This window comes from Lithobates pipiens, unplaced genomic scaffold (assembly GCF_037356315.1).
Source record: "Lithobates pipiens isolate NorthernLeopardFrog02 unplaced genomic scaffold, aLitPip1_a1.2 Scaffold_18, whole genome shotgun sequence".
NCBI lineage: Eukaryota > Metazoa > Chordata > Amphibia > Anura > Ranidae > Lithobates > Lithobates pipiens.
This window is the reverse complement of record NW_027507758.1, coordinates 508,916,679-508,933,223: the sequence shown is the minus strand read 5'-3', so window position 1 is coordinate 508,933,223 and position 16,545 is coordinate 508,916,679. Positions and strand designations below refer to the sequence as shown.

General features: G+C 39.4%; 1 protein-coding gene across 1 annotated transcript in view; it reads right to left on the bottom strand.

Moving 5' to 3' along the window:
- Window positions 1-16,545, bottom strand: part of TPO (thyroid peroxidase) — a 228,445-nt gene that overhangs the window by 167,637 nt on the left and 44,263 nt on the right. Inside the window, 1 exon segment of the mRNA XM_077485162.1 lies at window positions 12,316-12,331. Coding sequence (XP_077341288.1) covers window positions 12,316-12,331 — 16 coding nt within the window.

Here is a 16,545-nt window from a genome sequence, read left to right as displayed (position 1 = left end):
TTTTCATTCTATGTACATTCTAGACCTACTCTCAGAAGGCAATTTAGGGGGAAGGGCCCAAAACAGTATATTAGAACCTTGCCTTGAACAGCAAGGTCCACTTTTAGGGATAACTTGTTTGTTTTTAAGTTTCCCGGTCCTATAAAATTGAATCTGCATTGTATTTATCTTGGAAATTATTGACAGTCTTTACATGCCACCTTAATTTACTTTGGTACTTTGTTCATCAACGGTTCCAACTTACCTCCTACAGGTAGCTGGCAGTTCTGTGTTCACATATCCAGCTGAAATTTTATTGGAATTCTGCAGCTCTGAATATGTATGCTGTTGTTATTAATTTGCCCATGTTACTTACCTTTATTGAAAATACAGTTCTGACATGCTGCAAGCATTTTCATAATATCATGAGGCACAAATATTCTGTAAATTCTGTTGTTTGCACTGCTACAGAACCTAAGCTAAAATATTGCTCTTGATACCTTTGTATTTGATTGTTGTTTTGGTTTGAACCCAATTTTTCATTTTGATACTGTTGTGCTTTTTAAGGAATTTTCCCGCACAATATTTCCTAAGTAATTTTTAACGAAGATATTTTTAAGATACCGAATCAGTCTATATGACACAGTCTATATATGTGAAACTTATTCACGGAGACGAGTGATCATACAAAATAGCTACATTTATTGGTTGACAGAAAACAAATATTTACATGAAATATTAAAATACAGATTACATTACTTGATCATTTTGACAATTTCTGGGAACACCCTCAAACTGGGCGTAGTAGTACCTTGGACACAATTATCCCCATTATCATTTCTCGGTAGAATCAATAACCTTTTGATAATTGACAATTAAACAGAATGTCTGTATTTCACACATCCAACCGTTACTATACTGCAGGTAAGTAAGTGGTTAACAATGTGAAATAAATTAGACATTTGTTTGTCAATAAAATTGGCATCTATGCAAAAAGAAATGTATGAAAAATTTAATTTAGAGAAAAATCTAAAAGGCGGTTATTGATTCGGGAGAAGTATTTCAATAATAGAATATTCAAAAACATCAATATTTAAGAGAACATAAAATAGATGATAAACATATATTTACCCATTTCCAATATGGCTATTAGTGTGGAGTATTAGTTACCAGGAATTTTAAGATGGCTGCCGTGGCTTCAACATTCCAAGGAGCAGGGATCTTCATGAATGTAAAATGTGTATTCATGCATGTCTTCCAGTGTCCCTTCTCAGGGGGGGTCCCTAAGCTTCCCCCTGACTCTCTCCCCCCAGCTCTCCTCCGAGCTTCCTTTTTTTTTCTCCATCTTTCTAGTTTCTTAAATATCCTTTTAAACAAAAGGATCATAAAATTATACCAAGTTCTGCCCAGAGGGTATGTGTTCCCTCCTCATTGGCCGACAGACTTAATGGTTAGCTTTCCCGGGAGTCTCGTGATTTTAAGGTAATAGCACCTTCCACCACCAGGTGTCTTCACCTGTGTTTGGTGTTTTATTTCTTTAAGTTAATATTTTTCTATTTCTGTAATGTGCGCTCGTTATTTATATATGTTCTAACGAATATATTTTGAGTGTTCACGAATTATGGCATAATATAAAATACTCCTTAACATAAAGTTCAATAATCACTTGCATAAATTGTTGATATATATGTATATCAATGTATATCTGTTAATCTTTAGTCCGTTTAGAAAGGACACAGGTTAGATATATCACAAACAATATCACATACAATTATTATCTATATGGATCCATGTATAATTTGGGTATCCAATCAATATTTGTTTATCTAAACATAGGTTAAATTCTTATACAATTCTAATCATGATTATATGTTTTTTTATAATACTAATTTGTTGCTAAAACACTTCTACTTATGATCACACTTTCATATATAATCTCTCCATGACAAAGTTCCCCAGATCATTAGATACCAAACCACAATATCTCCTTTTTGTGACCTATATATATAATTTGAATGGCTTAGAAAAATATTGATGATACTGGTATATGAATCTTACAGCAGGTTTTGAGATGAACTCTATAATAAGATATCATATCCCGGCTTCTAATATACGTATATTATGATGTAAAAAAAAATACACAATTTTCAATGTTTCCTCGTCGTGTCTTCAATTGAACAGTGAACATTCATGCATACAGTCCCATTGTTTACTTTTCTAATAGAGGTGTCTTATTGCCCTGTGGGGGAGATCTCCATTTCATATCTTAGCCATTGTCTCATGAGAAGCTAGGACAACCTTGACTACTTGGCTTATTGATCTCTCACTTTCTGAGACAATGGGATATTTGTTCTGGTCATTCAGGTTTAATGGCTGTTGGTCACAGGTACTCCTGAGTATAGCCCAAACCTTGCCATATATATTTGCATGGCCTTCCTTGGCCATTAAATGAGGTAGATAAGATTTCCTCTGGTGTTTGTGACCAAACATCCCTTTTGTTCAGGCCACACATTTTTCAGTACAGACTTGTAAAATTGGAAAAGATAGCTAATCCCTTTAACATTTAGAAAACCTGTGAGATCTTGTACTTTGCATTTTAAAGTTCTCCAAGAGGTCCTAGTCCAATAATATCAACATTGTAGTTCATCTGTTCCTAAAGCCTAAACAATCTCACCTCTTTGACAGTAAATATGAATGTATTATTATTATTTTTTTTCTTAATGAATTCACAACAATACAATCTCCACCTTATGCCACCTGTACTGATCTCCTCTGTTGTTTGACTATGATTATTTGGGTCCAGCACTGACCTATATCTATTTTAGGAATCTGAATAGTCCATTTCCATTTTACTCGCATCCTTCACTGACATTCTCCTTGCCTATTACAGTGGAGCCTTCTTAAAACACAAAGAATCCATGTGTCTCACATTCATCACAAATTCCAAAAACTATAAGGGGTTTGATACTCATGTTAGTTAAGTGATGGACTTTTTGGTAAATTTTTTTCCATATACCTATAACATATCTGGTTATATTTTTAGATCATAAGCTCAAAGATTAAGGCCTTCCCTTTCCTCTGTTAGTGATTTGTAATGTAACTGTTCTCTTTCCATATTTCTGTTATGCACTACGGAAACTATTGGAGCTACACTATATACTAATAATACTAATCCAGTATTATAATAATATTATTATACTGTTGATGCTTGTTCTTTTGGTACATTGCATCTGGTGCCTAATTCAAAGGTGACTGCAAAGGTGTCAACCTAGAAGAACGGTTTATAAGGAAGGGTTTCAGAGGTGTGACCTAGAAAAGGGACATACAAATGTACACAGTAAAATCAGTGATGAGCAGCGACAGGACATTTTACAGTGAATTTAGCAAATAACAACAGCTGTCAAGAATCACTTCCAGAATGCAAGAGAATATCAAGCAGTATTGATACAGATATCATTTTTTTAAAAAATTCAAGTGAACCGTACAGAACAGGGGAGGCTATTGTGCAGCATCCATACATACAGAATATGAACAGATTCTGAGAATTTCACCAAGGAATTAAAATGGTTTTAAAGTCAACATTTTTTCTTAACTTATTGCATTCCCTTATTACTTACTCCCCCTCCCCCTGCCAATACATACCTGACTTTTCTCTAAATCGATTGCTGTACCTGGCTGTAGCAGCGTTGCTCTCTCTCCCTTTTTTCACAGGACACAGAGGCAGCAGCTGGAGCCATTGGCTCCTGCTGTTGTCAAACAAATCCTGTGAGGAGAGAGCAAAAGGGGGAGGGGGCTGCCAAGCTGCACTGGATGTGCTTATGGATGCACATAGCCAGGCTCGGGAGCTAGTGGGGGACCCAAGGGAGGAGGTAAGGGAGCATTGCATATATAGCAAGTATAACAAGTTCAATATTTTAAGAAAAAATGTGCAGTACCCAAAAATACTAAATAAGAACAGAGACTGAGAATTACAGCCAGTACACATAACAAGAAAAATGGCAATGAACAGCATCCATACATACAGAATAAACATAAATCAGCAGTGAGTCATGTTTACATGCAAAGAAAACCAAAAAATAAGGCCAGCATATACAAAAATAGATGCAGCAATGTGCAATGTGCAGGGGTTAGAGGTAGGGAGTGCAGGTGCAGTGGTGAAAAAGGAGGGAAGCATGCAGGCATAGGGTGAAGGCATGGAGTTGTAGTGATGAGAATGGAGGGAAGGGTGGGGGTCAGTTGGTTAGAGCAGGGGGGCGGGGTGTGCAAGCATAGTGGCAAGAAGAGCTTGGAAGATTACATTCCATAGAGACCATTTTAGAAATGCACCCCACTGCTCTGGTAGGTATGCCCATGTTGGGAACTACTTTAGCTACCCTCAATCCAGCCAGACAGGCTATGACAGAGAGTTGGCCAAATAACTGGATGCAGGTAGCGACAGAGTCCTCCTTCTCACTGTGGAAGTTTGGGAGGGAGGGGGTTTGGTTGTCTGCTGGGCCAAGGTTTCGGCAGGTCTCCTGGAGCAGCTTCCTGGTAGGCTGACTATTGTAGTTCCTATTTCGGTGAAGAACTGCAGATGTTGCTGGGGTTTAGGGCTGGATGTTAGTGGTTTGAGGCTGTGTTTCCAATCACATTCTATCAAAATTGTTTTAATACTATAGGATTGTAGAATTATAAATATATAAAATGAAACCTATTATTTAAACTCTGAGGGGTCTATTTTTCAATGTTTTCACTGAAGATTCACCCAACTTTCACCCAAGATTGACTTATTTTTTCGATATAATTATAAAATGTGTGATTCTTAGATGAAGGCTTGGTGAATTTATTGCAATAATTACTGTATATACTGTAACATGATGCTTAACTGGCCAAATGATGAGACAGGGAATAACTGTGACTTTCAGTTTACTAAACAGGTGCAAAACTGGAATTAGTAATGAAAAATTAGTCAGAATGGCATGCATACACTGCAGAATGAAACAAAACAGATATAATGAAGCTACACAAACATGGATTCTGTACAAAGCAATGCTTCTGTGGCTCAATGAGTGTAACATAACTGTGTAGCATAGTCTCTATAAGACTCTATTGCAACAAAAAGCCTAGCTGAGAGCTTAGTCTCACAAACCATGTCCTCGTTAATAAAGTCCACAATAGCTCTGGTAATACAGGAAAACAGCTGAAGGGATCCCAGGCCCTGCAAGGCCACTGCAATGGAACTGCAATTCCCTAGTAGGAATTGCGGAAGGGCTACCCACGGTAGTTGGGTCCTCTGAAATAACTATGTGCCATTAGGCTCTGGCCTTGCTGCAGATCATGTCCAAAGCGAGCAATGTCCTTACATGTATTAAGAGAGGTATGGACTCCAGAGAGAGAGATATAATTTTGCCCCGATACAAATCATTAGTAAGAGCTCATCTGGAATAAGCAGTTCAGTTTTTGCCACCAGTTCTCAAAAAGTATATCGGGGAACTGAGAAAGTGCATACAAGGGCAACAAAACTGATAAGAGGCATGGAGGAGTTCAGCTATGAGGAAAGATGAGAGGAACTGAATCTATTCCCTCTTGAGAAGAGGAGATTAAGGGGGGATATGATCAAGATGTACCAATACATAAGTGGTCCATATTGTGAACTTGGTGTTGAGTTATTCACTTTAAGGTCATCACAGAAGACAAGGGGACACACTTTACATCTAGAGGAAAAAAGATTTCATCTCCAATTACAGAAAGGTTTCTCCACAGTAAGAGCTGTGAAAATGTGGAACAGACACCCTCCAGAGGTGGTTTTGGCAAGCTTAGTTGATTGCTTTAAAAAAGGCCTGAATTATTTCCTAAATGTACACCATATAACTGGGTACTAACATTTACAGGTAAAGTTGATCCAGGGAAAATCCAATTGCCTCTCGGGGGATCAGGAAGGAAGTTTTTTCCCCTGCTGTAGCAAATTGGAGCATGTTTTGCCGTTTTGTTTTTGCCTTCCTCTGGATCAACTGTGGGTTTAGGTTTGTGTTTATGGGATTGTATTATTTTTTTTTGGTTGAACTTGATGGACTTGTGTCTTTTTTCAACCTGACTAACTATGTAACTATATGCCAACTGCTTCTGCCTTAGGTGGGCATGTCCAGGAATCCATGGAGTTCCAAAGTAGTTCCTGCGCATGTAAAATGTGTGCTAATGGAAACAAATTTTACAATATACTACACTATATGAGCAGTTTACATCAGTGGTCCACAAACTTTTTGTCACTAAGGACCGGTTTAGTCTAAGACAATTTTTCATGGATAGCCAATCCAGATTCCATGAATGCTCACTTTACAGTAAGGGTTTGTGCTCCTGTAAAAATTCTAGTGCTGCTGATCTGAGAGGAGGCGGAGCTCAGGCACTACCGACCGGGCCATGGCTCGGAGATTGGAGATCTTTGGTTTACATTTATGGTACGTTACATATTTTACTGCAATAGTAATATGTGTACCTGCAATGTAAACTAGGGATATAGTGAAGTATACTGTAACTACTGAACACATGAACAGAGCACAGTATTTACTGTAACAATAGTTAACTGAATGCATACAATACATTTTGTCACTGTAAACACTATGCCAATTGCCCAAAATATACTATTGCAGTTTTTCCAACCCATGCTATAAACCATAAAGCTATAGCTAGACTATTTAGTTTAGTTTTATTTAATCCAGGCGCATTATTACTACAAATGCAAATTTATCAGATGACAGCTTTATCTGATATCACAGGAAAAGCCTCAAGATATACCTATTTTGTCCATTTTAGAACATCATCAACTATCACAGCAAAAAACTTATCCTCAGTGAATTAAGTAGTACTTACATAAAAAATAAATCTTCATCCATAATTCACAATGATATACACTCCTGTCTCCCTGTAACTGACTGTCTTTCCAGATAAGAGATCCCATACCCACATTTGATTCCAAAGATTAGATTAAATTACACATTTAATCTCTACAAAATGTTGATTATCTTGTCTGTTTAAGTATATTTGATAGTGCCTGGTTTGCATATTAACAGCAATCCTTCTAATGACTATGGCTATTTATTAAAATCACTGTGGTCAGTGCATTCTCTTTGATCTGTTCTGAGATGAGCAGACTTTATTGAATTTAATGTAATTCTTCTCTATGCTTAATAAAATATTTATATGAATACACACTCATGATTTCATGCTTGGACTATAAATTAACGTTCACATTTTGTTTCCTTAAATTTTAATTCAAAGTCTAGTAGCCAATACATAGCCTTTCCACTAACCAAACCCATTTGGGAATGATTAAATAAACCCATTAATTCCAGATAGATGCTTAATGGCTCATGATCTTGTTGACATCTTCTATTCATCTGTGATGGAGACCCACACACTTTTGTCTAATTTATCAACCAAATCTAATTTTCTAAATTACCATCTACAGAGGTCTCTGTGTAGTTAATTACCCGCTGTCTTAGTTATTGTCACAATGCCTGAAAGAGGAAATTAGTTCAAAGACAAGTTCTCCAGTAGTGCTAAGAAGGGTTTGAGGAACATAATAATAAAATAAATAACTAATTCAATGTGCACTCAGTGTTCATATGAAAAATAAGAAAAAAGAAAACAATTTAATAATGTCTTTAATTTTCTAATATTATGTCTGTCAGTAAGAAAACGTCACCATAATGCAGTGTAAGAAAAATAATTATCTTGTATTTAAAAATAACTTCTAATGTACTTGGATTTATTTCTTAGTATGCAGACTTTCCAATTTTAAGAGGAAAAATACACAGTTGAATACATGAATGTAAAACATAATAACTACATTTGTGCTTTTGTAAACTTCTGAAGTCAAGCTTTAAAGCTTTTGTTTGCAATTATTCATTTAAGGAATACTTTTTCCTTTTCTATAATCATTAGTGAGGTCATATAGACTTTCCTTTTCGACAGCAGCAAAAAAGAACATTTAAAGGGCCAGGCCGGAAAATGTTTCTTGAACAGACAATTTTAACAGTGAATGTGGTTCTTGTTCAGAAATGTCCATTTACGCTAAAATTCAATGTTAAAAGCAATGCTTTAAAATGATGATCATCAAGTTACCTAATGTAATTTATACGAATAAACGTACAAAGGTTTATTGTAACTCTACTAGTGTATGGCCAGCTTAAAATTTAAAGCTTAAAGTGTTACTAAACCCACAACAGTAAAATCAGTCTGTATATGCAGTAAAGCATGCTTGTTATACTCACTGTGGAACATAAGGGGTTAATCCTCCGCATTGTGGAAAAAGGTTGTTTGATCCTTTATGTACAGATCCTCCCCTCCTTGTACTGACTCCTAATAATTTCCCGATAACACAGAGTATATTGAGTCAAGCTGCACTTGCTCAGTTTGGTGTGTATTTCTAGAGAGTTTTTTTTGTTCTTGGGGGATGCATGTGATCAGCACAGGGCCAATCAGCACTGTCCAGACAGAGGGTCAGGGGTCTTGCAGTCTTATAGGTCAGTTTAGACTTCAGGCTGGGTCCACATATAAGCCGCATGTGGCTCACAGCAGGGGTCCGGTGTGTACTGGTTCAATGTTTCAATTTTGAGCTGAATTTGGACCTGAAACTGACCAAAAGACGTACAGCGTTTTTTTTTTTTTTTTCAAATATCACCAGACCTGCTGTGGAGATATGTGAACCCACCCCATAGAGAGATGGTCAAAATCTCCTGCTATTGAGAATTGGATGGTGTGAACCCAGCCTAAACCAATGCTTGGCTGGACACTGATAGAAGTCACAAGAATGCTGATGAATTTAGCAGTTTATATTTACTCAAAAATTTGCATCTCCATCTTTTGTGTACTGTGGTACTGTGGAAGACCAGATATAGTGAATAGAGGGACCTAGGTTTAATAACACTTTAACTCCAGACAGAAGAAAAATAATAATTTCCCCTACCCCGCTAATGAAGGATTTTTTTTATAGTAAACAAGCCTAGACACACAATAATACTCACTTATGTCTACAGCCCTGTGATCTTCCTCTTTGCCAGTTCTCATTGTGGTGACCAGTCACCTGAAGCTGCTCTTTTTGCTATTTTCCAACTGGTCTTGCTGCTGCCCCTTTTGCCAACATCATCATGGCTACATGATATGCATTTTTTTGGACAGTCTGACAGCAACAGCCTGCTGATCATAGGTATAAGATATGATGGATGTATGTATTAAGTGTATAGGGGTGCATGTTGGGGTGTGATGAGTGTATTGGGGTTTATGGTGCAGGGAGTATTTTGAGGTTACATAATTAAACCGTTGGTAAGGTAGAATTTAGACACCAGTCTATTCAGTTCAACCTGAGAGCAAGAGTATGTGTTTGTGTGCATATGTGTGTGCGTATGTGTGTGTGTGCATGCGTGTGTATGTTATTGTTAGTACCATTTTCCATATCCCTGCACATCGTGTTCACCAACAAACACTTCTAAAAGTTTTTTTTTTATTTATCTACAATCCTCACTGACACTACCAACTGTGGAAGGGAGTTCCACATCCTTACTGCTCTAAAGCAGCCCATAGTTATTTTTTCCCCTTTCAACCAGCTAAGTAGATGGGGGGATCCTCCCTGTTGAGTCATTGTATTGTGACAGGGGGGAGACTTCCCCCTTGTCAGAATACATTGATCAGCACTGCTGGATATAACCTGCCTGTGGCACTGATTGAGCAAAAAAATACTAAAGGCTGGTTGTACAGAAGTCAATTGGGAGATTGACATCTGTACAACCATCCTGCCCATACATGGGTTGAACTTTAGCTGGTCCTGCTGAACTGACCAAATTTTGGTGTATGGCTGTATGGCTGGCGTACCCCATATGCAGTTTAAGATTGAACCACATCTCATCTCATTATGTCACCGCATGTATTCTTTAAAGACCTAAGGTTAACTCGTTTCTTCTCAATGCTAGAGTCACCATTTGTATATTCCAAACATATCCCCTCTTAAAGTGGTAGTAAATGGAAAAAAAATTTCAGCAAAATGGTCCCCTGCAGGATAAAAGCATAATGTGATAGTATGCATCGCATACTAGCACATTATGAAAGACTTACCCTAGAAAAACATTGTTGACAGGGCTTTCATCTTCATCCGGTCTTCCTTCCCGGTTCATGGACTTCGGCTGTTTGACTGGAGTCACAGTCGCAGCATGGTTCTCTCAATGAATGCCATGCTGTTCATTGAGAGAACAATGTGCATGCATTGGGGATGTTGCCGGCTGCTACTATAGTAAATATCTTCTAAATGGTGAATGTTTAGGAAGTATTTTCTGTACCTACAGGCAAGCCTTATTTTAGGCCTACCCAGTGGGGTCTGGAAGGGGGGCTGACAGGGGCTATAGTCCTGAGTGGGCCCCCAAAAAGCCCAGAGTTTTGTATTTCTCATTTAGAATTATTAGCCCTGAGTCCCAATGCCAGAGGCTGGCCAGGAACTCGGGGCTACATATCTCATCAGTGTAAACTTCCAGTGATTGTGGGGCAAGATGGGAGCATGCGGCCGCAGTGAGAGTGGAGCTGTCAAATCTAAGCTTTTTATGTTGGGGATGGGCAGGGCCAATATGCATGGCTCCACCCCTTTGTCCCAGTCCCGCGCATAAACAAATTGCCAACATGTATACACTGCTGGCCTGGGAGGAAGGTGGCAGGACCCATTGCAACTACTGCATGTGCATGGTTCCAATTCTGGCTGCAGAGTATCGCTGTTAGAGGGGGTGGAGTGCATGTGCATAGTGACAACAGTGAACCTGTAGAACATCCTGCCTGGGTATCCTCTCCTGTGTGACTCCTCCTTCCCCCACCTCTCCTTTCATCTTTACACAGTAGGTAGAAGACAGAATGTTCGAGCAGAAGGCAGGAGCTGTCCAACTTTTTAAGTTAAAAAGTCTGTGATTTGTTGCTGGAAGCAGTCCTAGCAACCAATCATCTGTCTATTAAATTAAAAAGTGAACTGTGTTGCAAAGAAAGAAGATGGCTGTAAAGGGGACCGGGATACCAGAAAGGTGGGGAATGTGAAAGGGAGTGGGGTGCAAGTAGGGGGGGCAGCTGTGGAGGGGGGCCTGGGATGAAGGAAGGGGACGGGATACAAGGAGGGGGGCTGTGGAAGGGACCAGGGTGCAAGTCGGGGGGGGGGGGGCTGTAAACAGGACTGGGATACAAGAAGGGTGTTGAGGAAAGGACCGGGGTGCAAGGCAGGGGGGCTGTAAACTGGACTGGGATAGTGTGTGGGGCTTTGCAGGGTTCTGGGGTGCAAGTAAGGGGAGCAACTATGAAAGGGACTAGGGTGTAAGTAAAGGGGGTTGTAAAAAGGACTTAGGCAAAACTAAAGGGGGGGGGGTTAAGAGGGACTGGGGTACAGGGGGCGTGTGAAGGGGACTGGGGTGCAAAGAAAGGGGGATATGAAGGGGACTTGGATACAAGGACAGGGGGCTGAGGATACTGATGTAAAGGGGAAGGTATGTGATGTAAGGAGGGGGGCTGTGATGTGAAGGGGGAAAAGGGCATTGATGTAAAGGAGGCTGTGATGTAAATTGGGGACTTGGATGCAAAGAGGTCTGTGATGTAAAGCAGGCATCATTGTATTATAAAGGAGTGCTGTATTGACAACGTTTGTTTTCAGGCTGGGTCCAGAGGCATTGGGGGCGCTCTATAATCTAAAGGGTTCCAGTGGTGCTGAGCTGTGTAATATAAAGGGGTCCAGAGGTGTGTGGGGGGTGCTGTGTAATGTAAAGGGGTTCAGAGGTGTGGGGGCCCCTTTGTAAAGTAAAGGGGTCCAAAAGTGTCGCCCCATCAAAATCCTATAATTGTTATTAAACTCACTGTAGCACTAACCCCCGAAGGAGCTGCTGGTTATTTTTGGGCTTACCGTTACCTTCTGTTTTCCTTGTAGCATGTCTAGGGGATGTCCCGAGGTAAATAGCCCAGTAACTTGAGACTGACGACAGATCCACTTGAATGGATTTTATTTGCAAAACTCAGTCATTTAAACAATCTTTCAACTTAGGATCAGAGGGTTGGAAAGGCAGTTCAGGTACTCTTATGTCAAAGTCCAAAAACATTAAAGACTGCATCCAGAGAATAGTCATTCGCAGCTGGATGGTCACCCAGGTTGGACAGTCCTTCTCTCACAAGGCCTAGCAGCCAACAAGGTGCTTACTCAGGAACAAGTCTCTGCCACAGACGTTGTTGTAGAACGTACAAAATAATGTCTCTGCCACAGACGTTGTTGTAGAACATGTAGGGAAACTAAACTTGAAACACTTGTAGGATACTTGGATCTTTCAGCCTGCTTGGCGATATCCACAAGACCGGATTCTCTTGGTTACTTCAGCAGTTTCAGGCTCTTGTTAAGAAAACCAACCCGTACGTGGTGTTCTTCTAAAGAGTCCTCCCCTGGAATGCTTGAAGTACTCTGTGTCTCTCCCAAACCGGAGACGGCACCCAACCATCTCAGAATCCTCCTTTAGTTTCCTTGCCTCTGGCTAGCCAGCCCCGAGACGTTAAAGTCTTGTGGATCCGCACCCCAGGCCATAGCCTTCCTGGGGGCTGGTCAGGAGGACCAGGACCATGAAGTCAGCACATCATACTGGACTGGAACCCCCAACAACGTGACGTCCGCATCTTAAATACCCTCTCCCAGAGGGCACAGCGAGAGGGCCACTCCAACTGACCTGGCTCCGAAAGAGAGTAACTTAAGCACCCAACCAGACCATAGTTCCACGCCTACCACAAAAACAGTGCCCCCTGTGGCCAAGCTGAACATCTCCCAGTCCAGTCAGACTGATGCAGAGGTCCAATTTAGACAAATAAACCCAAACCAAACTGCAGTTTAGGCACTGATCTTCACACTCATTGGAAGGGGGCATTGTGGGATCAAATTTACCTTCGGTTCTATCCATGATTCCTCCAGAGGTTCTCCCCTCTGGATTGGCCTTTCTCATACTACAGAATTTTTGATCCTGCACTGAGTACAAGATGGAAAATTCTTCTCACTGCTCCACCCTGAATGCTGGACTCTATGTTATGTATTCCATATGGCTAAATATCACAGGATTGTTATATTAATACACAGAAGTTATTTGCACCAGTGGGACCTTTGAATTCCTTTCTGTTCAATGACTAGCGCATTGTTATAAAGATAAACAATTTTATGCATAGAAGATGACTGAGAATAACAATTATTAAAGAATGGCAGGACAATGTGGTTAGGTATAATTTTGCCAATTACAGCGTTTCCTAGTAATGCACAAAACTTTGAAGATCAGAGCACAGTTAAATAGTTCAGTGTAGAGGATTACATAAATCAGGTGCAGCAGGGAAAGCTGAGAGTTGTAGGTCATCATCAGCAGATACAGGGCTGGTATGCGGAAATAGGAGAGATCTAAGGCAGTGGAGCAGCATAATGAGGGCTTTATAAGTACTAATGAGAATCCTGATTTCTGTTTTGTACAAAAATGAAGCCAGTGCAAAGAATGGCAGAGTAAGTGAAACGTTTAGAATAATTAGACTAACAGCTGCTTTCAAGATGCAGACATCAAATTAATGGTATTTGTGCTAATTTGATAATAAAGATTATATTTTGCTATCTGTGGCATATTTAAGGTAGAAATGGTATTACTGTTATTTCAAATGCTTTACAGTTTGTTGCTTGTCCAACTGTGCCCCATTAAAAAATAGATCTGGTCCATTTTAAGTTGGAAAATTTAAATCATCTTAAATATTTCAATTAAAATAGTGTATTAAAAAAGAAAGTAACGTCGCATACACACGGTCGGAATTTCGGCCAGCAAAAGACAGATGAGAGCTTTTCGTCAGAAAATGCAACCGTGTGTATGCTCCATCAGAATTTTGCTGGCCGAATTTCCGCCAGCAAAAGATTGAGAGCAGGTTCTCAATTTTTCCAATGGAAAAAGTTTCTATCAGAAATTCTGATCGTGTGTATGCAGTTCCAACACGCAAAAACTCACGCATGCTCAGATTCAACTACGAGACGGAAGCTATAAGCTACTGGCTATTGAACTTCCTTTTTCTAGTCCTGTCGTACATATTGTACATCACCGCATTCTTGACAGTCGGAATTTGGTGTGACCATGTAAATGCAAGACAGCTTGAGTGAAATCCCATCGGAATTCTGTCGGGAAAACCATCAGAGCTTTTTACAACCAAAATTCTAATCGTGTGTACGCGGCAAAAGTATTAACATATCCACATTATGGGACCCAGTACTAAGTAATTTTTAACATAAATTACTAATATTTGTTAACCCCCCTGACGGTATTCCCGAGTCTGGCTCGGGGTGGAATTTTTAGACCAAACGTGGTATCCCCGAGCCAGACTCGGGACTGCATCGCTGGATCCAGGAGGAGGTTTACTTACCTTCTCCCTCGGATCCAGCGTTGTCTCCCCGCTGTGCGAGCGAGCCGTGTCTCGCTCGATCTATCACGGAGCTAATCTCCGTTCCCTGCGAGCGTTGCGACGCACGGGGACGGAGATCGGCGCCAAATTCAAAAAGTGAAACACACAGTATACATACAATATAATGTAATCTTACAGATTACATTGCTGTATGTAAATATTTCACATCCCCTTTGTCTCTAGTGGTCTGCCCAGTGTCCTGCATGCAGTTTTATATAATAAAAACTGTTCTTTCTGCCTGGAAACTGGAGATTGTCCATAGCAACCAAACTGTCACTTTATATCAAAAATGGTTTTAGACCAGCTAGAAAACAGCGATAATAAATTGGAATCACTCGCAGAATTGAGCGATAGCGATTTGTGGGGAGATCCGTCATCAAATACTGAAAAGTAATGACAGTGACAATTCTGCAACTGAGAAAATTTCAGTGTTTTTGATTTGATTACATTATTGAATAATTTGTATTATTGTTATATTATTATTTGGTACAATTATTTATAGTTATTTATTATATTATAATTTATAATTTAATTTTTCAAACTTTATCATACCCGGGATGTCTGCTAGAATCTGGTTTGGACAGATTTAAGAGAGTTATTGCTAAGAATTACAGGACTACAATATAAAACGCCAAATTTTCGTGCAAAATAATGGTACCGCTTTTAGCACCTAAAATCCGAAATAATCGTACCGCCAGGGAGGTTAATCTATGAGGCTCATTTACTAAAGGAATTGAGAATCTTCGCACAATAAATTGTGTGAATATTTACTTTAACTATAATGTAAACAACAAATTCCAGTTTATATTCATCCGTTCATGATTGGATAACAAAAGTGAATACTCACACTGCATTGTGTGAAGATTATCAACTCCTTCAGTAACTTCGCCTCAATGGTGTGCACATTGCAAATTCAGTTGTACTAATTTTCCTTAGTAAATGTACTATTGTAAAGCCTCACTTTGTAAAGAATACCCAATCAGATGCAAGCAAAATAAAGCAAAACATTTTTGCTTGCACATGAATGGTTGATGGAAATCAACAGAGCTTTACCACATTTACTAAGCTCTGGGGAAAATGAGTGCAACTGCGATTGCGATGTGCACACCATTGAGGCAAAGTTTTTAGGAGTTGATAATCTTCACACAATAAAGTGTGAGTATTCACTTTTGTTATCCAATCATGTACAGATGAATGTAAACTGGAATTTGTTGTTTACATGATGCTCAATCTATTTGCCGTTAATAAAAAAGACGCAGCAAAAAAAAAAAAAAAAAAGTGTATATAGCATTGTATGTACAGTAATACTGTTAAATACTACACTATACTCACACTCGGGGCCGGCCCAAGACATTGTGCTTGCTGGGACCAAGAATTAAATGCTGCCCCTCCCCTAAAAAAAAATCACGCCCACCAAAGGCCCCCACATTCATTATTTTATATCATGATAACTAAAGAGGACCCGTCATGGCAGTCTACATGTATAGGAGGATAAAGAGGACCTGTCATGGCACTATACACGTATATAGGAGTATAAGAGCATAAAGAGGACCTGCCATGGCTCTGTACATGTATATAGGAGAATAAAGAGGACCTGTGATGGCTCTAACATGTATAAAGGAGTATAAAGAAGACCTGTCATGGCTTTATACATGTATGTAAGAGTACAAAGAGGACCCATTGTGGCTCTATACATGTATATAGGAGTACAAAAGGACCTGTCAGGGGTCTATACATGTGTATAGGAGTGTAAAAGTATGTGTCATGGCTCAATAAATGTATGTAGGAGTATGAAGAGGACATGTCATGGATCTATACATGTATATAGGGGTATAAAAGGACCACTCAGGGCTCGATACATGTATATAGGAGTATAAAGAGGACCTGTCATGGCTCTATACATGTATATAGGAGAATAAAGAGGACCTGTGATGGTTCTAACATGTATAAAGGAGTATAAAGAGGACCCGCTATGGCTCTATACATATATATATATATATATATAAGTATAAAAGGACCTGTCAGGGCTCTATACATGTGTATAGGAGTGTAAAAGTATGTGTCATGGCTCAATACATGTATGTAGGAATATAAAGAGGACATGTTATGGATCTATACATGTAT